At 44.8% G+C, this 25895-nt stretch overlaps 2 protein-coding genes across 2 annotated transcripts; both read left to right on the top strand.

The window, feature by feature from the left end:
• The first annotated feature begins 1536 nt into the window (after positions 1 to 1536).
• Positions 1537 to 10081, top strand: LOC132244889 (protein FAM107B-like). Its single transcript, XM_059717566.1, has 4 exons — positions 1537 to 1564; positions 2779 to 2926; positions 4552 to 4696; positions 9965 to 10081. Exons 1-4 carry the CDS (start codon positions 1537 to 1539, stop codon positions 10079 to 10081), a joined length of 438 nt encoding a protein of 145 aa, XP_059573549.1.
• Positions 10082 to 19389: 9308 nt separating this feature from the next.
• On the top strand, positions 19390 to 20629 carry LOC106737370 (probable G-protein coupled receptor 25). Its single transcript, XM_059717565.1, has one exon. It carries the CDS (start codon positions 19390 to 19392, stop codon positions 20461 to 20463), a length of 1074 nt encoding a protein of 357 aa, XP_059573548.1. The 3' UTR covers positions 20464 to 20629.
• The last annotated feature ends 5266 nt before the right edge of the window (positions 20630 to 25895 follow it).

The following is a 25895-nucleotide window of genomic DNA, read 5'->3' as shown; positions in this document are numbered from 1 at the left end:
GGCGCTTGCCTCTGTTATGTTTGACTCCAGTCACTGCTACTTTAATTCACAACCAGAATCTGCATTTATGATTCTTTCCTATTCTGAAAGTCAAAGCACCTGTAGACAAGTAGCTATGTACATTTGACAGACAGGCAAACCAAGACACAGAAGACAGTGGCAGAGCTGTGAAAAAAACCCTTGACTCCTGATTTGCAACACCCTCTCCTCCGCCCTCCCACCTGCCCGCCCAACACTCAGGACCATTAGACCTCTTTCTCTTCCCAGAATTGGAAATAAGACGCCCAGCAACATAGCACAAGCTGTGACTATGAGGACCCATGGTCATCCTTGTGCTTACTGCAGTAATGCCTTTTTTATTTCCTGGACTCCTTTGTCCTCTCTCTGAAGCTGAACTTTTCATTTCACAGGGTGACTGCAAAACGCAGAGGAGTCGTCAGATTCCAGGTAGGAGCTCCTTGCGCCAAAGAAGAAAGCATCTGTGGTGTGGGAAAACCACATTTGCCAGATAACAAGAAGATCTAACTGTCCCTAGAGAGGGATGGGGCATTCAGAGGGTTTTGTTTTTTTCCCAAGCAAATTAATTTGTTCATGAGCAATGGCTGAGGCAGTAATGTAACTGGGGGGCAGGGGGTGACTGGGGCAGCAGCCCCAAGTACTGCTTTGAGGGGCTGAAAAGTAATCACTGCCACAGCTGGTGGCTAGCCATGCCGCCACTACCAACAGCCGCTGCTGCCCTGTGCACAGCCACAGTCCAGGGCACAAAGCTGCCCTGTCATGCCTCTGAGCCAAGGCGAGAGGGAGAGAACTGTTTCGTCGGGTTGGGAAGCTATATGACATGCAGGGACCAGCAGCATCAAAGGTCACATTTTAAAGAGGCTTCTAAACTTATTAAAGGAAACAAGCCATTGGAAAAAAATCCCTGAATCTCACTTTTATAAATAAGTAGTGATTTTGGAGGCCCCACTTGAGATGCTGTTAGTGGAATCTGATTTGCAGAAGGGGGTGCTCATTGACTCCAAGTAGGACCCCCAGGGACTCAAAACCTCTAAGCAGTCCGTAAAATGGTCTTGATTTCCATCCTTACTGGCCACATGTGGCAAAATAAAGAGACCAGTTAAGGTCATTTTCCAGTGCACGTCTGTGTACTCAAGTGGTAGATCATGAGCTAAGTCTCCTGTCGGGCTCTCATGGTGAAGGCATGCCCATTTCAATAGCCTATGGTCAGATCAGAGAGTTGTAGCTATGATGGTCCAGGAAATATGTGAGAAGCGTATCTTGGTGGTATTTTTTATTGGACCAACTGTATACCTGGGAGAAATGTTAGACAAAATTTCACAAAGTGCCATTCAGTGGCCAACAGCACACACAGCAGCAGTATAGCCACCATCCCATCCAGCTGCTTTTAACCCTCTCCTAAAAGGAAAAAAAAAATCATTTACAGCAGTATAAATTGGGGCTGGCCTTTGGAATGTGTTGAAAATGGGTCTCATACTTAATATACCTCTGATGTTCTAATGAGGCACCTGAGCCGCAATGCCATCACCACCCACACAGGCCACAGGTATACCCTTAATTATTCTGGGACTAGTAAACACAACACAACCTTAATTAACCAAGCCCCATTGTCTGAAATTTGTAGGAGCCCTTGATACACCAATTATGTGCCAGAATTTAACTTGAGAATTACAGACCAGTTAACTTTTATCTAGGTCTGGGTGCTAGTTAAACACTAAATTTGAAAGAGGGAAAGAAAAATCTCAATGGAAATGATACAATTGAGACAAACCAGATCTGCTGCTACAAAGGATATTCATGCTTCATTAACATATTAACATACCAGTATTATAAGCATGATGACAACATTCGGTGACATCATTTATTTGAACTTTCCCAGTCTTTGATAAGTCACTTATAAGCCAGTCCTGTTAAGGGTATTAAGCTGTGGGGCATTCTGCTAATGAGGGAGCATCCAACTGGGAGCTTAAAATCCCAGAGGACAGAGCAGAAGGGAGCAAGCTATGAGGGAACAGATTGCAAAAAGGAGAAGTGAGGCTGCTAAGCTGGGGAAAAGATTGAGCAGAAAGTGACTTTTCTGCCAATGTCTGGAGAGGACAGAGGGCTTTGGGTTGTTTCATTTCTGTTGTTAGAAGCTAAAGTCTGTTTGGTGAGAATTGATCTGTCTAACAACTAACAACATTGCTAACTGGCCTGCAAAAGTTAGCAGAATAAAGGACCTGCTTCCAAAAACCCAGTATGCTATCGACTTTTTGCAACACAGACTGCTAGTATTGATTCCTGGGTCCAAAATAAGTATAATCTCGTCACTTGAAGGAAAAATGTATTGCAAAAATAGAAGGAACCTAGAGGTAGAGAGGAGAAGGATCAGCAGCCTGATACGAATGTCATATAAAAAGTAGGAAAACAACAGGATGTTCTATTAAACTATCAGGCGGTATCTTTAAAAACTAACATACTTTTTGCCTAATGCATAAGTCTGTGGAACTAATTGCCACAAAGCATCATTTAGGTCAAGAGCTCAATAGGATTCATAAAATGTTTAACATAAATATGCATAATGAGCACACCTATAGTTAGATGAGAAAAACCATCACAACTTATAGTAAGGTTCCATTTTTAAATAGTTTGTAAAGGGTTAATACACAGTTAATAGTTGTTCTGACAACTAGTAGTCAGTCATCTATTATCGAGTCCGTTAGGTTGCCAATAACCATTTAAACCATGGCTGATCTCATTCACCTGGCATTTGCATTTCAGAGGCTGGCAGACAGGGCTTTGAACCTGGCACTTACCGGACAGTCAGTGGCACCAGTGGCCTCATTGAGCCAAAGAAGCTGCCAAATCCAGTCAAGGAGTCCAAGAACCATCGGGACCTCCATCGGGAGCTGTTGTTCAGCCACAAGAGGTATGGGATAAAGCTGTCAGGAGGGCATAGGGCAAAGGATAGCCTTATTCTATCTGATGCAGTGGGTGGCACAAAGTCCTTGGACTCTTCTGCTTTACTTGGAGATCCTTGCTTGCCAGGAACATCGAGACCAGGCATCCCCTGTAGCCTTCTTTATGTGGGCACTTGGAGGCCATCAAGTTTTTAAGAGGTCCCTAGGCCCCATGATCAGTGAGCCAGGAAACAAAGAACAGGAGTCCTGAATGATGGTGCCTGAGCCTAGAGCAGTATTCTTTACCAGGGTGCTGTGGCACCCTGGGGTACCTTTAGATCCTTTCAAGGATGCTGTGGGCTGTCGCACAATGTTAGCACTGTTAGGTGTGCAAACAAGATTTACAAGATAAACCAGGGGGATTCAAACAGAAATCCTAGAGTTAGAAGATTTCTGCCCTGCTGAGCTCTTTGCAACAGAAGAATTGTTCTATTATTTTATGTAGTCAAAAAACAAGTGAAAACTAAGAACTGGCAGTTTCCAAGGGGTGCCTTATATGAGCCTTATGTGGGGTGTCTTGAGTCTAAAAAGGTTGAGGATCAATGGTCTAGAGCAGGAGTGGGCAAAATATGGCCTGCAGAGCAATTTTTCCCAGCCCACAGCAGGTCTCTTGGCCCCACCCTGCCCAGGTGCAGGGGCAGCCCAGGCCATGGCATGTGTGACCGGTTCTGCCATCCCTGGATGTGCGGCAGAACTGAGGCAGCGCTGGCTGGACTCCACTTCCCAGCAGCACCCATTTCTCGGCCGCAGAAGCAGAGGCAGCTCCTTCCAGCTACCTCTGCCGGACCCAGCCCCACTGCCCATGCACCCCAGCCCATCCACCTGCACCCACTGCCAGGGGTGGAACCTGCATGGGCAGGGTGCACAGCCATGCAGCTGGGATGCGGCTGCAGGCTAGCGAAGAGGCACCTAGGAGTGAAATAACCAAGAATCTTGCAGTGGTGACAGTGCAGAGCCAGGGCCAGGACGGGGCAGACCCACGATCCACTGCCCGCAGGTTCCACGGGCAGGCAGGTCCAGACACAGGCATGAGCAAATTGGGCGGCATGCCCCATCCCACATAGGGACTTTTGTTGAGTTGCTGTGTGGCGGGAGGGGTACTGATCCGGCCTGCGACAGCTCAACAAAACTCCGCACGTGGCCCACAAGCCTAGATAATTGCCCGCCCCTGCATACTGCAGCAAGGGCATACTCACTGCAAAGCTGGATACCACCCCAGGGAGTCACTGAGAAAGATGGTGTATCCTAGTACCCAAGCAGCACGGCATGTGCAGTGTTTCCGACAGAGGTACCTGCACGGGAAGGGAGGCAGGAATCTTGACTTAGAAGAACAGGACTTCCCAGGAACAGAGAAAAAATGAACACATTATTACTGTGACTATACCCCAGGACCTGAGGCCAGCTGAGGCCACCTTTGCTGGCAGGGCTTCCAATACACTCAGTATGTCCACAGCCAGGGCACTGGGATATTGGGTCAAAAGAAAGAATGGAGAGAGTAAAGGACAAGAAGGGAGGCAGTAATGGAGAGCTGAATCAGGAGAAACGAGGAAGTCTATTCCACTCCATTAAACCCTTAATTATTTCCTGTACTCAGAGGGCTGTTGCCAGAACACAAACCTGAGCTCCAGAAGGCTTTGGAAACCAGGAGATTAAAACAGCTGAAGCAGAAGGAAGAGTCTCAGAGGCCGCTGACAGATCTGGAGAAAGAGCTGAGGAAACGGCACCAGAAGCTTGAGGAGGTGTGTGACCAAATAACTGCAAATAATATTCATGGAAATAACATCTTTTCTTGCTTCCCAGTCTGCTGCCCATTAGTTTGTGGGTCTTTGCTCAGCTGCTGGTGAGATAGTGTGGTGTTTGTTGTAATGCGAGTGGGTGCATATGACTTGCTGAAAGGAAGCTAATTCAAAGTGAAAGCTAAGGCCAGAGTCATCAGTACGACGATGACTGCCGTCATTCTTACTGTTGTGGTAGTGATTACTATGGTTCAAGTCCAGACTCAGAAATGCTGCATCTCCCATACTTCTGGGCCATACTTCAAGGCTGGTTAAAGTTTCATTTTTCCAGTGAAGTACAGCTGCTGAGATGGTCTTGGAGGGAGAAGCATCTCTCTATGAACCAGGACCATTGTTAGACAGGATTTTGAATTTCAGGACAGGGCCCTTGAAGTGCATGACACTGGCCATGTCTACACATGCGCTTTAATCTGCAGTAGCCTATTTTACTGTGTATTAAAGCATCATGTAACAAGCTGTGTAATTATGCTAATACACAGTAAAATGGGCTACTGCACATTAGGTATCACTTAAAAATCATGCACATTCGTTACTGCACATTAAGGTAGCCTGATACGTATTTCTTTAGTACCTCACACTGGAGGTACAAAATGTTAATGTGCATTAGAAAAAGTGCCTTAATGCACGTGTAGATGTGCCCACTGATTCTTAGACAGAGTGAAGGGATGATAAATGAAAAAAAAAAGACTCATGGCTGGATATGACAAGAAAAGCTACTCACTGAAGTGGAATAGCATGACTAATAGGCAACCGTCACTAATGCTAGTGGAGGCATGCCGCTGACATCATTCTCACCTTTCTGTGCACCTGATAGTGCAGGGATTTGAACTAGCTGATCTCTTGAGATCCCTTCCAGCCCTCCTTGTCTTTGCTCCTATTAGTGGACTCTGTTCACTACAGAAAGGATTTGGACAAATTGGAGAGTCCAATGGAGGGCAACAAAAATGGTACGGGCTGGGGCACGTGACTTCTGAGGAGAGGCTGAAGGAACTGGGCTCGTTTAGTCTGGAGAAGAGAAGACCAAGGCGGGATTTAATGGCAGCCTTCAGCTACCTGAAGGGTGGTTACAAAGAGGATGGAGCTGGCCTGTTCTCAGTGGTGGCAGATGACAGAACAAGGAGCAGTGGTCTCAAGTTGCAACAAGGAAAATTTAGGTTAGATATTAGGAAAAACGTTCTTAGTAGGAGGGTAGTAAAGCACTGGAATAAGCTACCAAGAGAGGTGGTGGACCCTCCATCCTTGGAGGTTTTTAAGACAAAGCCTTGGCTGGGGTGATCTAGTTGGTGATTGTCCTGCTTTGAGCGGGGCTTTGGACGAGATCAGCATTTCTCAACCCATGGATTTTGACCCAAAAGTGGGTTACAAGAACATTGCAAAGGGTCACAAGCTGTGGCAAGGCAGAGGGGTGGCAGGAAGGTGCCTGACCCTTCCAGTGGAGGAAGGGGGTGGGGGGAGCTGCATGGCCGGGCTGGTGGCACTGGGACTGATGGCCGTGCTCACAGGGGCGGGGCGGCCAGGAGACGCTGCTTGCAGGGTGGGAGGGGCGGTGATCAGGCTACCTGGTGCAGCACAGCAACCCCAGCCCAGGGCAGGGGGCTGCCACAGGCCTCTCCTCCTCCTCCCTCCAGCCTGAGCTGGGGTTGGACTCGCTCCACTGCTGCCCACGTGAGCCAGAGCCGCTGCAACCACTGCGCTCTGACCGAGCAGGACGGGGCAGCTGGGGGTCCTTCTGGCAGGGCTGGGGGAGGGCAGGGAGCTGTGGGTCAGGAGTGAGGGACACCAGCATGGCCCGAGGGGGCAGGGGACTGGGGGTTGGGCCATGGATCTCTGCAAATGGGTCTCAGTAGGAAAAAGATTGACAACCACTAGACTAGATGACCTCCTGAAGTCCCTTCCAACCCTAATTTTCTATGAGTCTATGAAAATGTGGCTTACTGTGACATCTGTGTCCAGTCTCCTTATATAGTCCAAGTATTATTTGAGTAAAAGTAGCCTAGTATATAAACTTGGCATGGACAGCTCCATGAACTAGGACTTTTTATGTACTATTAGTGATTCTGGGAAGGAGATAAGGCTAGAAGAGTGCTTCAGGTGGTGCTATATAATTTCTATCTGGATTTAGGAGTGTGGATGGTAAGATAAAGGAACATGTTTGGAAAATGCCCTAAGGCTTTAGGATTGTTATCAGAGAAAAGAGGGGCTGGAAAGGACCCCCAGAGGCCTTTGGGCCAACTCTGTGCTCAAGGCAAGATCGTCCTCATTTAAGTCCTCCTAAAGAAGTTCTTGTCTAATTTAACCGGTTCGTAAAACTAAAAGAGCAACCTTCATCCACAGCTACCAAGCACAGTGCCTGAAAACACCAAGAACACCCTAACTTGCCACAGGTAAAGCAGGAGGATGAGCTGTCCACAGCAAGGACAGGAAGTAGATTATTAAAATACACTTGAGAAATCCAAGGAAAAGGACCATCCATCTCTCTCTCCAGCAGCAGAGTGGCTGTACCTCCATAAACTTCTGGTTTATTTTTTGGAGACAAAACGACACCATCTCCAGATCTGAGGATGCATGCCCACAGCTAGATTTAGGGATAGATTTCATACAGTCAAGTCAGATGCATGTATAAAAATATACATGCTGAAACTTTAGAAACCAGCTGCTTTTTGCTCATCTATCTGGCCTTGAGAGAGCTAGATAGATGATGGTAGTAAAGGGAGCCAAGCTGACAGCTTTTAAGGCAACTGTTAGAGAGAGGTGACTTAAATAGCATCTAAGTGGATTCCCCAATTAGCTGAAGTCATGTAGAATTTAATAGGGTTGAAACCAAGAGGGTTTGCTGGAGATTACTCTAAGCTCTTAGAAAATCTAACAGAGAATTAAGTCTTTTCCTTAGACTTTAAAAACAGCTAACACTATTTGATAGCAAATTTTATCCCTGCTATAGTAGGGTTACCATACGTCCGGGTTTACCCAGGCATATCCTCTTTTTGGGTCCTCCCATCTCATCCAGGTGGTTTTTTAAAATATCAGCAAATGTCCAGGATTTTGCTCTGCCTCTACTTTACAGCAACTGCATACAGGTGAGTCTGTGTGTGTGTGTGTGCGCGTGTGCACGCATCTGCTGGCACTGCAGCAGGGCAAGGAGGCAGGAGAAGAGGGTGGGGGGGTCCTTCAGGGGCAGCAGGGAGTTGCTGGGCTGGGGGGGACAAGGGGCCGTGGGTCGGGAGAGAGGGGCACCACCAATGCCAAGGGAGCAGGGGCTGTGGGTCAGGAGTGAGGGGCACTGGCAGGGCTGGGGTGGTCAGGGGCATGTGGGTCAGGAGTGAGGGGTATCAGCATGGTCTGGGGGGCAGGGTACTGTGGGTCGGGAGTGAGGGGCCACAGCAAGGTTGGGGAGGGTTGTGGCTTGGGAGTGAGAGGCAGGGGCAGGGCACAGGCATATCAATGCCTCCCCCCAATCATATGCCCCTGCCCCCCCACACGTGTCCTCTTTTTTGACACTAGAAATATGGTAACCCTAAGTTGGAGTGTTGTAGCTGTGATAGTCCAGGAAATGTCATCTCATTCTCCATTCATATCAGTAAGACTCATTTATAAGACAGGATTTGGGATCTTCCCCTGACCAGTTGCTGCGCTACAATTTTTTAGGACATTTATATGAACATTGATTGAGAGAGTCCAACTATTCCTTTCAGAGGTGCTGAGTACATGGGGCCCCGAGGGCTCTGGCCCCACTTGGGAAGAGGGCTGTCACCTGAAATGAGTAAAACTTTCTACGTGTCCATCATCTTAGGCATCCCCCCACCCTGGCAAAAATGAAAGTTGGCTCCTATGATTCCTTTGATCTCAAAAATAACATGTAAACAGGGAGCAGGCAGAGGAAACCTGCAGCTAATTTTGTTAAAAACACAAAGGATGCCCTTAATCGATGCCACAGGATGAAGTCTGGGCTTGTGAGCTCATTCAAGGCATGGATGAAGGCGTGGGCGTGTGTCTCTAGTGGGTTATGGAATAGAGAAAATCCCACACAATTTACTGATTCGTTTTGATGCACTGGCTGGGGAAGTAGTTAGCTGATTGCACGATTTCACAATGATTACACACTTAATTCATACAACACAATTTTATTTTAAAATTCTTTGCTACGCATATAACACTGCTTAGCTTTAAGAAATACCACAAACATTAAGAACACAATAATTACATATATCAGAAACAATGCTCCGAATGCACTTCCTTCCCAAACATTGCTATAAGAATTAGTATTACAAAAACAACTACAATTACAACTAAAAGATAAATTTGAATCAATACTATTATTTTCATAATATACTTACAATCCTAGAATTCCGAGAAGCCAAATACCAAAATATGGTTTCATTCCTCAGTGGTACAATTGAATGGGTTGGCCTCAGTAGTACGGTTCAATGGGCTCACCTCAGCAATACGATTCAATGAGCTGGGCTCAGCAGTGATAGGACTAAGTCCCCTTCCTTCAGTCCCTTTCGGGCGCTCTGCAGCTTCAGCGTGAACTAAGAAATTCGTGTTCACGGAGAGGGTGGTTCAGGTGATCAGTCTGATCCGGCCTACACTTGCGATTCTTCCTTCGTTGTTCTGCAAGTATAGTCACCTCCAAATTGGGACAGTAAGTTACAGTTTTTATTGAGTGAGCTGCCATCTTGGGCCACTCCTACTCAAACCTGTCATTACCCCCAAATTTGGGCTCGGATCTTACTCAACAGATTCTTTTGCTTAGTAATTAGTTTCTTTTGTTAATCATTTTAATTACTTTTGGGAAACTTCCATATCACTGCAAGTGACCTTTTCTTACCAATCTGGTCAAAAGGCCCTAGGGTTTGATCTCTCGGAACTCAGGATATTTGCTAAAGGATCAATTTCAGGTTCTCTTTGTAAAAGACTTCTAAAGATAAAATTCAAAAGTTAAAACTTTAAACAAAGTCAGGACCTTTTGCACGTAGTCCAACACAATGACCTAGATAAGGAGATAAATCTTATCTTCTTCCTGAAACTGGCTAATGGGCAACCATTACAAACATTCAAACTATTTCATTCAATATGACAGCGTGGAGTTCAGGATGGGTTGTGGAGACCATTTGAGGTTTGGCAGAAGGTTTGGGTTTGGGTTGGGATTTAGTTGGAGGGACGTATCCTGAGACTAGTTCAGCTAGGACATGCATTTTGTCCTCTTTATAGTATGAGCAAGAGCTGGCCCTGAAGCAGGACCAGGAGCGCAGACCTGAGTTCATCCTTGTCAAGGAGAGCCTGAAGAAGATCAAGCTGTCTGCAGAAACAGGCGTGAGGCAGACGTAAGGGACAGGCGGCAAAGCCAGCTCCGGGGAGGCTCCTTTGCAGAATCCCAGGCAGAAGCATTCTGTGCAAGGCAAGTGCATTTTCAGTGAGTGCCCTTCACAGACCCTGTTGGCTTGCGTCTGCCCTGGTGGCTAGGGAAGCACCGCTCCCGTCAGGCAGGACCACGGTGGGAGAATGAGGTGCTCAGCAAGAGCCATCACTTCCTGGAGGCTTCCAATGAAAGACTCCCCAGCCAGGATTCTAGCCCAGACTCTATGGGATGGGAGATGGCAAATCTGCCCAGGCTGCTGTGGGCTGGATGGACATGTATTATAAACAGTTACTGTGCAACCAGGTAATTTTAAGAAGCCTTATATTTGGCGAGGGATCCTGATATTTGCCCTCTCTTGCTTCTTCCCCCTCAACCTTCTCCCACACACACATGCACATTTACTCTCTGTTATAGGTATATGTGTACTTATATTAGTCTTCTCCCTTCCTTCTGTTTTGCCAACAGCTACAATGGCTCTCTTCCCTCTAGCCTGGAAAGACAGAAGACCAAGCTTATTGATTACATAGGCTTGTGTCAGCATCGCTGCATGGAGTGGCAACCTGGAGGGCCTGCCACACAACAGATATGAATGCTTCCTGACTTCTGAGTGTATGCCTTCCATCTGTCTAGAAGACCAGAGAGCTGATGTCCAGCAGGAAGCCAGGATTTCTTATGCAGGGGAGGACTTCAAAGCTACCGAGCCAATGGGAGATCCCTGTTACACAGCACTTTGCATCAGCAAAGCACTTGTGCTCATCCCAAGCTCCTGCAGTTTATGATTCTCCACAAATCTCTTGATGGGATTAGCTCTCACCACTGTTCCCTTCCTGTCTGCTGTCATTAGAGAGCACAAACATGCCTATACTTATCTCTCTATAAATAAAACTAAGCCAAACTTTTAGGTCTCAAGAACATTGAAAAACTCTCACTTATCTGTGCAAGCTCTGAGGGCACTATCTACTCTTTAGGGAACAAAAGGGTAACCTCTGCTCAACTGGTCTCTGAGTCCCAAACCTTTTTTAAGTGTTCAATGGCACTGGCGCAGCCCTGCCACCTGCCTCCCTCCAGATGCCCCAGTGTGGGGAAACACCATGTATCTGGGTCCTTAAGCGTTCCCAGGGAAAACTGTTCTTGTGGCATGGTTTAGTACCTGCCGAGGTGTTGGGGCTTAAAGCCCACTTTTTGGAAATGGGAAGCTCCTCCCTAGCTTGCTCCTGCAGCCATATGACTGAGGGCAGATGAAACTCAGGGGCATCCGAATCCCAAGTCTCCGGGCTTGGGCCTGCATGCAGGATGCCCGCCAAAAGACGCTGGAAACATCTGAAGCCCCTGGTGGGGGTGGAAGATGTTTGCCAGTTGTAGGGCCACATATGGCTCTGGACTGACTCATGGATTTGGACTTGATTTGGCTTGGAACGTGAAACATTTATTTAAAAAAAAATTAAGTGTTCAACGGACAGGCTATATGACCTGGCTGTTTGAAAACTGGGGACACGTATTCCCCAAAGAAAAGCCAGGTTCCACGCTTCTGGCTGAACCCTCAGATGGGGAATTTCCTCTGGTTGGTCTCTTGCTTGTATTAGAGCACTTGATTTCTAATTCCCAGTATATTCTTAATAGAAATGTCCCCACTGACTGGCTATGCTTGGTTTTTTGTCGTGTTTTGTTCTCTTCCTGATGCCTCAGTTCCCTACAGGCATTCAAATAAGGGCCATCTTTTTAAAAGAGCCTAGCAGCACCCAGCATACAGAACATTTTTCAGATGTTTGTTTTGCAAGCTGTTTTTTTTAAGAGAGCAGCTTCCGGAAACAGCAGCATTGTGGCCACATTTGAATAATAAAACATCCTCAATGATGTACAGTAGCAGATAAGGCAGAAATGCAGACGCAGCAGGTATAAAGAAAAGGGAGATGCAATATAGCCATCTCACCCCTCCATCTCTCCCCTCTCCTCCCTCTCAGGACTATGTCCCACCTCACTGAGGGTGCAGGCCCTCCTTGTTTAATTGTCTTGTTCTCAACCATGTTTTCTATTTAGAAACATCACTTCTGGGTGGTACAGAAACAGCATTTCAAATTCTGCTCATTCTGCATACAGGTTCCAACATTTATTACAGTACAGGTGGAGCCATCAAGTCCCCGAGAATAGTAGCTATCAGACTAGTTTAGTAATTATATAGTTTTGAATATCAAGGCGATTAGGATATAAAGAAAGAAGGGAAAAATGAAACACTTAGAAAATATACAGTAACATTAAGTACAGAGGTGGGTTCCAAGTCAAAGCTACCTTTGACTTGGAACCCACCTTTGACCATGTCAAAGCATTTGGACAGGTCTTTATACATTTTGGGTCAATAGTATATCTAGCTAATATTCTAATCTAGCCCCAAAAAGTCAGGGCTATCCAGACTAAATGTTGAAAACTGACTCAGTGCCTCACATCAGCTATCATGATGGGTCTCAAACCTGGGCATAATAGTAAAGGTTGTCTTAAGGGAGACAGCAAAGTAGACAGAGGGTTGGAGTTTGCAAATGTTCACAAAGAAATCTGAAACTGCAAAATAAATCCACTGTCTAGTCTGTTAACTAGACTTGAAGAATCTCTCAAAAGCACCCAGGTCCAATTGCAGCTGAACCTAAAGTCTATTTATGGGTTCAAACTGAGTGCACGTGAAATTCAGCAGCATCGCAGGTAGATGTAGCAGAAGAGTAGCATTGGCTGTTTCAAATTTTACTTTGAGTTTTGGGGCTCAGAGGGAAACTTGGGAGGGAGCATGGCATGTACAAATCCACATAGACCAGAACCAAATCAGAACGAGTTGAGTACCCTTTCCTTCTCCCCTCTCCAAAACATCCCGTGTCACAGGTCTCCAAATGCTACCTGGCTTTTATGGGCTTATATCAATCCCACAGGTTCATGCAAAAATGTAACCTGTGTTTATTAATGGCTGCAAAAGGGAGATAAAAATAAAGTTCTTGAAGCATGCACACTTCATTTTAGAAGCTGGTTTCAAGACAACCGTATCTGGTATCTGGCTATCACCACTGTGTTGCCACTAGGTTCATGTAGAAGGCAGCACAGATTTGCACCTTGTAGGCTAACTAAATCAGAGATGTATGGCTTGACCTTTCATGAGCCCAGGCTCACTTTATCAGATGCTGTGAAAGGTTTATGAACATTGACCTGTTGTGTGACACTGGGTACATCAATTCTCCTCGCTATGCTTTATCTGTAATATTAGGATATTTATACTCAGCTACTCCAAGGGTGGTTTTGGGGCTAAACTGATGATACTTTGTAGTGCTCTGAAATTCTGGCACAGAAGGTACTTGGAATATGCCTCAGTATCTCGGTATACAGGGCTGGTGACGCTGCCTGTTACAGCATTTAAGGTTGTCTGGCCTTTCCCATCACAAGCCTCTAATTTCAGTTGCTTGTACTTTGTTCTCAGGGTTAATTGCTTTTTTTTACATTTCAGTCAAAATGTCTCAGCCTCTTCATGAAACCAAGGTTAAGAGAAAATACTGCAGGTTGTTATGCTTGCATTAAAAAAAAACTGGAGACACTGTTTTGAATAGTCGTAGCATCACCATGCAATGAATCAAGAGACTGAAATATGTGGCTTTTCTGTCCGGAGCTGCACCTTTTCCTGCTTGCATGTAAATCCATCCAGATTTAGCTGAATTATAGACTTTGGAAAGATTGCAATTTAAACATGCTCAGTAGGGTCTTTTTGCAAATTTTAGCAGTTACACCTCCATGTATTCTGTCTTCACTAAATATGCTTGAACTTGTGTTAACAAGACTGCAAATGTGCCACCCCTACCCAGCAGGTGAGCTAGCTCCCTCTTCTCCAAAGCAGTAGGGGTGAAGCTGGATCTTCCCACTAACTGCTGCTCCTATCAGCTCCAAATTAGGGTATAACAGGTATAAGAACTGAACCTTTTAACCTGTGTTTTCAGGAATCTCCCTGCTGGTTTCCTGGAGTGCCCCTGCTGCTAACCCTGATTGTGAGGGGGAAAGGTGTGTACTATATGGTACTAAAGGGTGCTTGTAGACATGACCAAAGTTGCCCATTTTTTTAAGTTTAATTGCGTCACACTGTACACGTGCAGGATTTTTGCCGATTTAAATGAGTTTGTTACATTGCAAACTAAACTATATGCATATGTAGTTTAGTTTGCAATGTAACAAACTCATTGAAACCACATCTGCATGCACTTTAGTTTGCAACCTAGCCATGTGTAATGTCGTAGCCTTTTGACAGCTCCCCCTGCCACAGAAGAGGCGAGCTGAAGGCAGACGTGGCAAGAGACCTAATCCTTTTGGGGTTTTTTTTCCTTCACAGAGCCTGCCCGCATCTCCCACGGCCAGGGGGCAAGCTGCCAGCAGGCCAAGTGGCCCCTGAGCTGTGGGGGACCCCTGGTCCTTCCCTCTGCAGTGGCAGCACCCCCCAGGTGGGCTGCTAGCCGACTGGATGCTGCCGCGACTCAGATTCAGGGAACAGCTGGATTGGACTGGGTGCTGCCTCCAACCTGGGGCAGCACCCACCCACTAGCCACCCACCTTGATGGCCCAAGGGGGCGCTGCCACCACGGAGGGAAGGACCCGGGGCCCCCATAGCTCAGGGCCCGCCAGCAGTTTATCTCCCAGCTGTGGAAGAAGCTGCCAGGCTCTGCGGGGAGAAAAAGGATCGGGCCCCTCCCCACTTTTTCTTTTCTTTTTCCCTGCAGAGCCTGCCCACACAAGCTACTGGTGGGCCACACAGCCCCTGAGCAGCAGGACAACCTGGCCCTTCCCTCCATGGTGGTGGTCTCTTGTGGGGAGAAAAAAAAGGATCGGGTCCCTCACCGTAACAGGGATGGAAGCTCCTAAATTGAAATAGTGAGTTTTTAATCATTGCAATTAAAAACCCACAATTTCAATTTAGGGGACTAACCCCCATCACTTGTACAAGCGCTCATCTAATTGAAGCATTATCAGGGCTTAATGATCTCTGATTAAGTCCCTAAGAATAGTGGATACTTCTTAAGGCAAATTGATTTAAGTATGTTAAATACTCAGATACCATTGTAATGAAAGCCCAAGAGGTCATTAATAATTCAACCTTTAAAACAAAGTTGAAATAGTTTGTAGTAAGGTCTGGGGTCACACTGAATATTGATGCTGAGCCAAAATACAGAATACCTGCTCAAAAAGTGAGCACCACCCATCATATAGACTAAATGAGACACATCTTGTGGAAAAATAGTATGTGGGCATGTAATAATTAAAGACTTCTATACTGTTAACACAGGCAACCTTAACGTTGGCATTTGCTAACTTTGCTTGACTTTGTAACATAAATAAAGTTCTTTTCATATAGTTTTTGTTTGTAATTGTAAATAAAGTATGTTATAGTTCAAATCAGAACTCAGATGCTGGATCTGAATCTTATATGAATTTTTGCAGCTTTGGGTAGTTCCTAATTTTAAATAAGCGAGTATCAAAGTTGCGCTGCCTTTAATGTGTGTGATTTTGTGCCTTCCTGAATTGGTACCATAAGCAAGAGCTTTTAGGGATCTGTGTCCCTGCCTTAGCAGTTGATCTACATTTTGTTTTGCTTGTGATTATAGTTAGTATTTAGTTTTGCCCTTGTTCTCTGATCAATTTTGATGACAACTTCCTTAAAAGAAAGCATTTAAAGATAATGTTGTAAAATCCATCAGCAACAAAAGGCTTTTGTGGAGGGATGAGGTGGGGCTGTGCAAGAGGAACGTGAAAAAACATGGGGACAGTGGCTTTGCAGAAAGGCCAACATACCCATGTCAAGCCAAAACCAACTGATATATTTTTTACCTTATTTGGAACTGTTGGCTCTGAAAAAGTAGGGAGGGTGCCATCTGAAATTAGACATATGTGGTTAGAGCTACAAAGGCAACCAAGTCATCCGTTTTCTGATAGCGCACGACTTATGCCCACAAACAGATTTCAGTAACGTATAACCATTTCTCTAATATTAGGTTCCTCTGTCATGAGGCCCCAGTATTTCACCTTCAGGGCATTTCTGATGTATCGAAGGAATGAACTGGAGTTATTTGGCTGTGCTGACCCTTGCAACACATTTTTATGATAATGCTGCTTTGTCAAAGCCCTTGGACACTCATAGCTCAGACTGCCAACCAAACCAATGCTCAGGGAGATATGTTTCTCCATTGCGGATATGCAGGGGATCACTTAAAAGCCTAGGGCAGTGACTCCCAATTGACAAGAGATACATTCAAGGATGCCACCATATGTTAGCCCAGCCAGGTGCACAAACATGATTTACAAGTTAAACCCAGAGATTTCAAATAGAAATAGTGCACTGCAAAACTGGACAATGGGAAACTACATCCCTGAAAAAGATTCATGTAATTCATATCTGGCCCTGCAAAAGCATTCTTGCTAATGCAATCCTTTTGCCTAGCCATTGGGATATTCATAGCTGCAAGACTAAGCCCTTGAAACTCATAGGGGAAAAAATTAGTTGCATCTATGTGACCATATTCTCAGTAGAAACCTATCTATTCTCCCATTGCAGTCAACAATACTTTCCAACTTCTAATGGTAAGAGCAGTCAGGACTCTACTGCATTTGAAAGATGTATCCGTATAACGGTTATACATTTGGCAAGACCTCCTACCTTGGTCAGGAATCTAAAAATGTTGAGAACCACTTATTTGGACCAAGAGACCAGGGAATGAATGGAGTCTGGTTAAAAGTGATAACCCTAGTGTTAGGATCTAGTTGGGATTAGAGAGTCTGGAGTATTTTCTAGAGTTGGGAATTTGATTGGTCAAATAAAGTTCAGTCAATTGACCAGTCAAATATTGGTCAAAAATTGTAAAAAATTGCCAGTAGATCCAAATACTATACTGAAAAGCACACGTTTTCCATTAAGAAATGTGTCAAAACAATAAAAACTCATATTTCTGTCAAGAAAACCACAAAAAAGTAGGGGGAGGGGGTTGTTGTTAAATTGCTATAATTTTTGACCAGTCAAAAATATGCAGTCAATTGATCAGCTTGCCAACCCTAGTAATTTCATCTATACTAATGCTTTTGCACATTTAATCTAATCACCTGGAATGCACCACAGTCCCCTCTATTCATCTCTGAATTTCAGATTTGCTCATTTGTTGAGTTCTGTCATAATGTTTCTTTGTCAGACTGTTCTGCTTGGCTGCATCGCTAAATTTTGGAGCGCCTCATCCACTGAGCCCACACAAAGAAGAAAGCCAGTTTCCCATGGGCTGAGAAATCAGTAGTTGGTAAAATAACAATTAAACTGAAGGGATTGTCCAGTTCTTGCCCTGCTGGCACATCATGAATAAGCAGATCCAAAAGAAACCAAATTCCCAACCCCAGCTAGATATGCATCCATGCAAAAATGTCTTGCAAACCAGGTTATTTATTCTGTTAGGTTTTCATTTTGTTAAGTCTTGTGGCACATGCCACATTGTTAAGAGGGGCACTGGGTGTAGCAGAGTATACTTCCGTTACTCTGTTTATAAGCATCTTTTTGCATATGCTTCCATTCTAAAAATATTTAATACACTTCAGTGACCGCAACTTTCTTTCCAGGTGTTGGTATTTTTGCCTTTCAAATGGTGGCAGGTACATGGCAATATCTTCAGAGTAGAAACCGTGCCATCCGTGTCCATTTGTACACCAGAGAGCACTCTGGGGCTGATTCTGATTTGAGCTTATGGGCACTACTGTAATAAATAAGCCTGATTCTTCCTCCAATATTGGTTGTAAACTGGTGTATCTCTGCTGACATCTGATCCTGTTTTAAGTGACGGAACAATCGGGGGTATAATAATATGATTATTGTTACCTATGGTGGAACATTTCTGCCATTTGAGTTGTCTAGAATGATTTAGTTGTCTATCATTAAACACTTTATACAAAGGCAAGGCTCACATCCCACTGCCTAGGACAATGTTGACTTCTTTCTTGGTTGATTCCCAGTTAAACATGCTCCTGATTAACTTTTTGTCTGAAACTGATTCTAGCAGCATACGAACAGTGAAAAAAAATGTCCAACTATTTAAGTTGGTCTAATAAAAGATATCAGGTTCACCCAAAGAACTTTGTCTGCCTGTGTCCTTAGACCGACACAGCTACAACCTACACCCTTCCACACTTTTCTACCTCAACTGAGGAGCCAAGGACTCCAAACAATTATTGATGTGCCAGAAATGAATCCAAGACAACAGATACTACAAACCAAAGGGTAACCAAAGATGGCTGTGTTTGTACTACTGCTTTGAAGGGACCTGCAAATAACCAAGCTTGCATCTTCTTTCCTTCCTGTGTTTTTTAAATCACTCTATGTAGTGGGGGGGAAGAAATGTAGATTTGTCTGCTGCGGAAGACTCTGTGGATGGCTGAATTATGAGTCTGACATAGGAAAAGCCATACAAATTAAACTGATTTAAAGATCTGATCTAAAACCCCCTGAAGTTAATAACTTTTCCATTGACTTGAATGGGCTTTGAATCAAATGCCGGTTGCAAGAGGTTTACACAGACTTTTAACATTTTTATTTGGTGAATTAGTACAAATGCCTAAGAAATATTTTAGAGAAAAGCTTTTGTTCAAGTGCCATCTTTCCACTCCTATAATTAAGCCAAGCAAGGTCTAAGAAATCCACCTGTGAAGTACAAAACAAAAAACCTGAATTCTTCAAAGTAAAACTCAGAGAAAAATCAGCTTTCAGCCTTTCGGTGTAACATCATAATGATTTAAAACCTCCCACAGCCTCATCCCCACTCCCCCACCCGACACACACTGGCTTTGATCATGCCCTTTTTGTAATATTTTCAGTTTGTTGTTTAAAAAGTACTAGAAGAGAAAACTAAGGTTTGAAGATCCTGAGTTAGCAGGGAGGTTGGAGGGCATTTTGCAGTTACTTTGTATTTGCCTACAAATTGCACTCTATGCTTTGTTTTGTTTGTATTTTTGTTCACTATTTTTTTCTGGTTTCCAAAAACTCATCTCAGCCCAAATTGCTCACACCCATCAGTGCTGTCCTCCGCCCCACAGCCCTTACCACTGGGATGAAAGCAAATGCAAAATATTGTTTCACGAGTTCATAAAACCAGAAAACCACTTGACTTTTTTTTTAAAAAACAACCAGGTAGCTACAGAGTTAGCGTATTTCCTTCAGCCCCTGCATCGATTTCTACAAAAGCTCTCAGCGGACCTCTCATTGAACTGGATCTGCTCAGTGCAGGAGACAGCTGCTAAAATGACAACTGAAGCCTGGACAACTGGTTTTGAAATGTCTGGAGATTACGAGCTGGGAGATTTATGCCAACATCTGAAGCTGCCCTACGCTCATGTCTACATTCCCATCCTCTACTTCCTTGTTTTTTTCATCGGCTTCATTGGCAACCTCTTTGTAATTGTGCTGATGGCCGTGAAGAAGGGCAACAAGAGGATGGTGGATAACTTTGTCCTGAACCTGGCTGTAGCTGACCTGGTCTTCGTCTGCACCCTGCCTTTCTGGGCGCTGTCAGCAGCTCATAATAATCACTGGTACTTCGGAGAAAGCCTATGCAAGGTCAGCAGCTACATCATCTCTGTGAACCGCTGTTCCAGCATCCTATTCTTAACGGGCATGGGCGTGGAGCGTTACCTGGTGGTCACGAAACGTGTGCGCTCCAAGTCCTCCGTGACTAAGAAATGTATCTTCACCACCTGTGGCTGCATTTGGGCTGTCTCTCTCCTTCTGGGCATCCCATCTCTGCTGTACAGGAAGCTCAACGCCTCTGATAAATTTTGTCAGGATGAGGACTCTTCCGCTTACCAGAAGTATAGCCTGGCTTTGCTCATCTTGACCTTTCTCCTACCCTTAGGGGTCATCTTGTTCTGCTATTGTTCCATCTGCAACAAGCTGCTGAGCCACATCAGTGTGGGAAAGGGGACAAAGAACTCCCTCAAGATCATCTTCACCATCATCACCACCTTCATCTGCTTCTGGCTGCCCTTCAATGCCTTTAAAGCATTCCTCATTCTCTCTAGTCCTTCAGAGCTCGACCAAGAAGCATCACTCTCTTGCTCAGCACAGATTGCTGTCAAATGGGGTCTGAGCCTTAGTACTTACTTGGCTTTCATGAACAGTTGCATCAATCCCATCATCTATGCCTTTATGGATCACCACTTCCGTCGCCGGGTGCAGCTACACTGTTTCCGCTTCTTCGGCGTGTCCCAGAAGACAACCCAGAACTGGGTCTTCTCTTCATCTGCTGCTGAGTCCAGCCTCATGTTTGCCAGCAGGAATAAGCCATCATCACCTATGTCCCATCAACCAAGTATGTAAGACTGGGAAAGGGAGGCTTATAATACTAGCCTGCGAGTTGTGGTTTGAGCATCTTTACTGCTTCTTGTGAGTATGTAAAAGGAGCCACTCATTCTGAGATGTCAAATTCAATTTGATAAGGAAAATCACTTCCCTTTCATGAAGGACCTCTCTTTTATAGCAGTATTAGGCAACAGATATACATAGAACTACTATAAGGTTCTGTATCATAGGCATATCAATTGTCAGTAGAAAATGTATTAATTCGGTTCTCTGCAGGTGTAACTCCATTAATGTTAATGAAGCTTTATTAATACACACATACAGTATCTCTAGAAGCTATAATGAATTACAAAAAAAGGAAGAAGTAAAGATTTTTTTCAATTCTGACGGGGGGATTTAATTGCACTGCTCCGAGTGAAATGAATTTCTCAACCAAAACCTAATCTAACCAATGCTCTCTTCTCCTTTGGGAGAAGGAAATCTCATTTAGTGCTGCTTACCACTATGTCTCCATCTAAACCAATTTTATATCTAGTGACTCTGTCCTTTTGGGGACTTAAATAAATGGAGAAATGGAGGACACACTCTGACTATGGTATCACAGCCAGCACAATCATTAGGCTCTTTATTTAATTTTGCTTAAGCAATGAAAGTCCAGGAGCTGAAGTAGTAGGAGCAGGAGCAGGACTGGCTGTGGGTCCACATAGGTTTGCTTAAACAACAAATATAGAAAATGGTGTAAATGTTTGGGTCCAGATTCTGATCTGAGTTACACCAATATAAAGCCAGAGAACTGAGCGTGCACAGTCTTAACTTATACATGTGATCCCTTTTAACAAAGTCGCCTTACTGATTTCAGGCAGAATACACTCCTAGTATTTACACAATTAAAAGGCTATGTAGATTTGGTCTCCTATGCCAACAGATTGAAACTAGGAATCATTTAGACTGGAATCAGACTTGGAGTAAATAGTATAAAATTGAATGTATGTAGTTAGCATTGCAGGTATATTTTACAGTGTTAAAGCAAATTTAATTACTTGCTTGCTCCTGTTATATTTTATTTTATATAATAAAGGCAGCATTGCTGCAAATGTGACCATGTAATTAAAAAAAGAGCTCCCATTTTGTTAAGTAGTTACATTAAGAAGCTTAATACATTAAAAGAAATAGATCAAGTAACAAGAATGTGATGTTAATTAAAAACTAGTCATGTGTTGACTATTAAAAATAACCCTGGTCTTATACTTGTGCAATATATACTTTTTTAATACTGAGGTGCTGTGCAGAGCGACCTTGCGTGGACAAGCACTTGCTGAATCTAAAATCTGCAACCTTTGGTACTAATCGTTGGGAGTGTAACTAGGATTGGGTAAGCGGGGCTGCTGGCAGCCCCCAGGGACACTGCAGCAGTAGCAGCCGTGTGTGCATGGGGAACTGTGCACCAGCAGCAGCCAGGCTCAGGTAAGGCTCTCTAGTGCTTGGAAACCCCAACTCCTGGTCCCGGTTCTTCATCCTCTCTGTCCAGGGGACAAAAATCACTAGTCGCCTTCTACTAATCATTCAGCAATGCAACTAATTTACAATCTAGTCTTTAGGGATTGTTTGGATTACAAAACAATGCTGATAACACTGGATTTATTACATTCACTTTATACTCAATTGCCATGCATTATACAGCATGACTTTTCATGACTTTGAAAGAAGCCAAGCACAATAGGAAGACAGACCTATCAATTAAACATCAATTAACAGTAGTTATTAAAAGGACTGCTTGAGATTTAACAACTAATTGACATGTCTGTTGCCTTCTGTTCAATCCTATCAAGTATATTTTTAATAAACAGATGCTACTTCAAGTCTCACAAAACATGCATTAAATCTGAGTGGCTAGGACATGGCTAATATTAGTATATGCAAGAAATGGAGGCTGAAGGACGTCAACTAAATTTCTAGTCCTTTACCTTGCACTGAGGCAGGAGAAGTACATCATCCCTAACCTACGTTTGTCCAACCTGTTCTTAGAAACCTTCAGTGAAGGAGATTTTGCAATACCCCCAATAGGTTGGAGGCTTCCCTGGATAGACTTGAGGCACTGCTCAAAAAATGCCAGCTCTTATTTTTCACACTTTGTTTTTACTAAAAAATAATAGAGCAAATTTTCTGATGCAAAGAACTTAGACATCTATAGTTGTGGTCTCTCTCTGAAATCTCTGGGGTAACCTTGTGAATCATGATTGCAAACCAAATAGTGCTAACAGTGTACAGCATCCTGCAGCACCCTTAAAAGGATCTCATGGCACCCTGATTGGGAACTGCAGTAGAGGAACCTGAAGAGAAAAAGGGGGGTCATTTATTACAAAGGAGTGACAGCTCTGCTATAGTTAAGGTCGAGTACTACTTCCTATTTACAGGTCAAGATACCTAAGTGCTCTAAGACCCATGTGCATACTCAAATTGCCTTGAAGGTTGGTGTGCCTTTTGGGGGTGCATGATAGGATTGCAGATTCAAATTTGGGGTCATTTCACCAGCAGATTCCTTAAAACACAACCCTCAAGCATTATGCTGTTTACCAACATTTTTTTTGCACGTTTGGTATTCAATTGACTCCATAATTATCTCAGTTATTTGCAGCTTCTTCATATGCAGATAGCATATGATACTTCTCTCCTTCCCTCCCCCCTGCTTTCAAAAATGGCTTTCAAAAAGAGCTGTGCTCTCTCCCTAGACACACACCTAGCTGTAACATGCCAAGCATATGGACTCGTTCCATCAGGCACAAGGTTGCCATTCTCCCGATATTAGGCATTATCCCAGGTGCCCTGTACAGTACAGGGAGGAGAACAGGTTGAGTGGGCTGGAAAGGGGGGAAATATAGGTTTGCTTTAAGGAAACATAGTTAACTCGTGGAGCTGTCTACCACAAAATATCACTGAGGCTAAGAACTTTGAAGTATTCAAAACACTTTTGTCCCAGGAAATGCTCCTGCATGCATGCTCCAGTGCATGGCAAATTGACCCGGGTGGGGTAGGGGAGGCTGGGGCCAGCACTTGTGCCTTAACGTGGGGTCCTGGGGACCTCCTGGGGCATCAGCAGCATTGAGCCAGCCACTAGGAGCATAGCTCTGGTCAGCCAGGCTCCATTTATAGTGCTGCATGCTGCTGCTCCATGTGCCACACCACTTGTGTAATGGTGGGGGTTTTTTACACAGGGAGATACTGGTGTCGAAACCCCCCGCAAAAAAACTGCTGTGCTTTAAATAAGCAGAGAAGTGCATGGGTGCATATGTGCTGTGTGTGGTTTGTGGTGCTTCAGCTTTGAGGCACCATAAACCACATGTGCGCGTTCATCAGAACGTGTCCCCGGTGAGCAAGACAGCAGGGGTGGAAGTGGAGCCCAGGCACTGAGAAGCTGCTCGGAGGACTCAGGTAAGATGCACAGTGCCCAAAGTTCTGGACTGGCCAAAATCTTCCCGTTTACTTCACTGCCACATCAGAAAGCTTCAAGATCTGTCGCTATATAACAAAACCTGTCCAAACCCCGCAGCTGGAAAGGCAGGGGGGACGAATGGGGTGTAAGCTGTACGTGAGAGATGTGTGAGAGGAGTTAGCATTAGCAATTTACTCTGGAGGTCTAGATCTCTCTTAGACTACAGACATAATCACCCAGGTCCTGTCACTGTCAGAGAACAGGAAAATGTTTCCCAGCATCTTCACACCCCAGCAGCTTGAAGTCAGTGTGTAGTGAACTGAACCTGCAGGATACTGTATTTCCCACTAGAGGGTACTGCTGCCCAGCAGAAACATCATCTTCCGGTTCTCCCTCTCCCAGGTAACTAACTATTGTATTTCTTTGAATATGACACATTTAAAAAAAACATATTCCTTCTAAAACTGGCCTTCATCTTAAATTTGTTTAACTAGACAAAAAACATTCTCATATACATCATGGAGTATCGTTTGGGTGCATCATTTTCATCACTTCTCAGCCTTTTGGCTCAAATCAAAGGTATTAGGGGGTGGAGGGTTGTGTGCGTGTGTGTGTTTTTTAAGTTTTTTTTTTGGGGGGGGGGGGGGGGCTTGTTTTTTTTTTTAACTGCAGCATGTTTGAAACCTCCCCCTCCCTCCGCAAACTTTAGGGCTAGGGACAGAAGTTACACATAAACCAGTTTAAGTGATCAGAAACTGGTTTAAATCTGTAACAGAACAAAAGTTCAGTGCACATAAACCAGTTTCAAGACGGCTGAAACTCGTTTAAGATAAACCTGGCTGAATGTAGTATCGGACTTAACTGAGTGATTGAGGTCAAGCCGCTTTATGGAACTTCTGTCCCAGACGCCTTCCTGGTTTAAGTTAAATCAGAGTCCCCCAGCATCCCAGCATGCTTTTCAGCTCTGAGCTGAGCTGGGCTGGGCTGGGCTGGGCTGTCTGCTCCAGAGACCAGGGCTGGCCCTGCCTCTCTCCTCCCCAACACTATCACTGCTCCGGCTGACTGAGAAGGGGGTGGGCGACTGCAGCAGGGTCTGCCTGGCAGGGGCACAGCACCATCTGACAGGCTTCCCCCTGCCCCACCCTCCCTCCCTGCTCACTGTTCAAGCAGGGATCCCCTTCTCCCTCCCCTCCCACCAGCAGGGTCTCAGCCAGGATCCCCCTTTGCCTCAGGCTACTGGCATCTGGCCATGCCCCCCATGCTAGCTAATGCTGAGAGGTGTCTATGTGTGCATGTCTCCAATTTCACTGGACTGGAGGCAGACAGAACAGTGTCCACTTAGGGCTTTCTGGAACTAATCAGCAGGTCAGCTGGGAATATCTGTCAGCCAGCCAGGGTTGCAGTTCTCCCTCCCTTCTTCCTGGGTTTCTTTGAGGTTTGTGGCTCTCCTGCTTTCGCCACCCTCTCCACACTTCCCCTGCCACACATCAAATGTCCAGACCTTTGCTGACCACTTTGCTTAATCCCAAAGATTCTTTATATAGGGATTAATCTTCCCGTCACAGTGGAAGTGCACAGAGTGAGCAGGTACATTTCTCTCTCCCACTGAGGTCTAGAGTTGCATTGCTGTGATTATTAGTGGTAGCAGTGTGCGTGTGTCTGGGATCTCTCTCTGTTTAGCTTCTTTGTTTCTTAAATGGGATGAGGCTAGCAGCAAAGCAGCTCTGTTTTCCAGCTACATTCCAGTTGCTGTTAGAAAGAGAGTGTGAGTGGGGATCAGCATGGCTGAGCAAGAAGCCAGTGGCTTGCAAAAGCCTTGTAAATGCCTGCGCCCTACAGGGGTGTAGGTGGTAGCCGTGTTGGTCTGAGGACATAGACAGACAAGGTTCTTTGGGTGAATCTGATATCTTTTATAAAAGATATCAGATTCACCCAAAGAACCTTGTCTGCATGCTACAGGTAAGAAGAGCTGGAACTAATGAGAGAGACGTTTTTATTTTCTTTTGTAGTCAAGAAGCAA

Source organism: Alligator mississippiensis, chromosome 14, assembly GCF_030867095.1.
Source record: "Alligator mississippiensis isolate rAllMis1 chromosome 14, rAllMis1, whole genome shotgun sequence".
Lineage (NCBI taxonomy): Eukaryota > Metazoa > Chordata > Crocodylia > Alligatoridae > Alligator > Alligator mississippiensis.
The sequence above is the reverse complement of the archived record's forward strand: the minus strand, read 5'-3'. Positions and strand labels throughout refer to the sequence as shown.

Coding starts and splice junctions, on each gene's coding strand:
- LOC106737370 (XM_059717565.1), top strand. CDS start 19,390: ATGACAACTGAAGCCTGGACAACTGGTTTTGAAATGTCTGGAGATTAC.
- LOC132244889 (XM_059717566.1), top strand. CDS start 1,537: ATGCCATCACCACCCACACAGGCCACAG. Junction 1,565..2,778: donor ACCACCCACACAGGCCACAG/GTATACCCTTAA, acceptor TTTGCATTTCAG/AGGCTGGCAGACAGGGCTTT. Junction 2,927..4,551: donor CTGTTGTTCAGCCACAAGAG/GTATGGGATAAA, acceptor TCCTGTACTCAG/AGGGCTGTTGCCAGAACACA.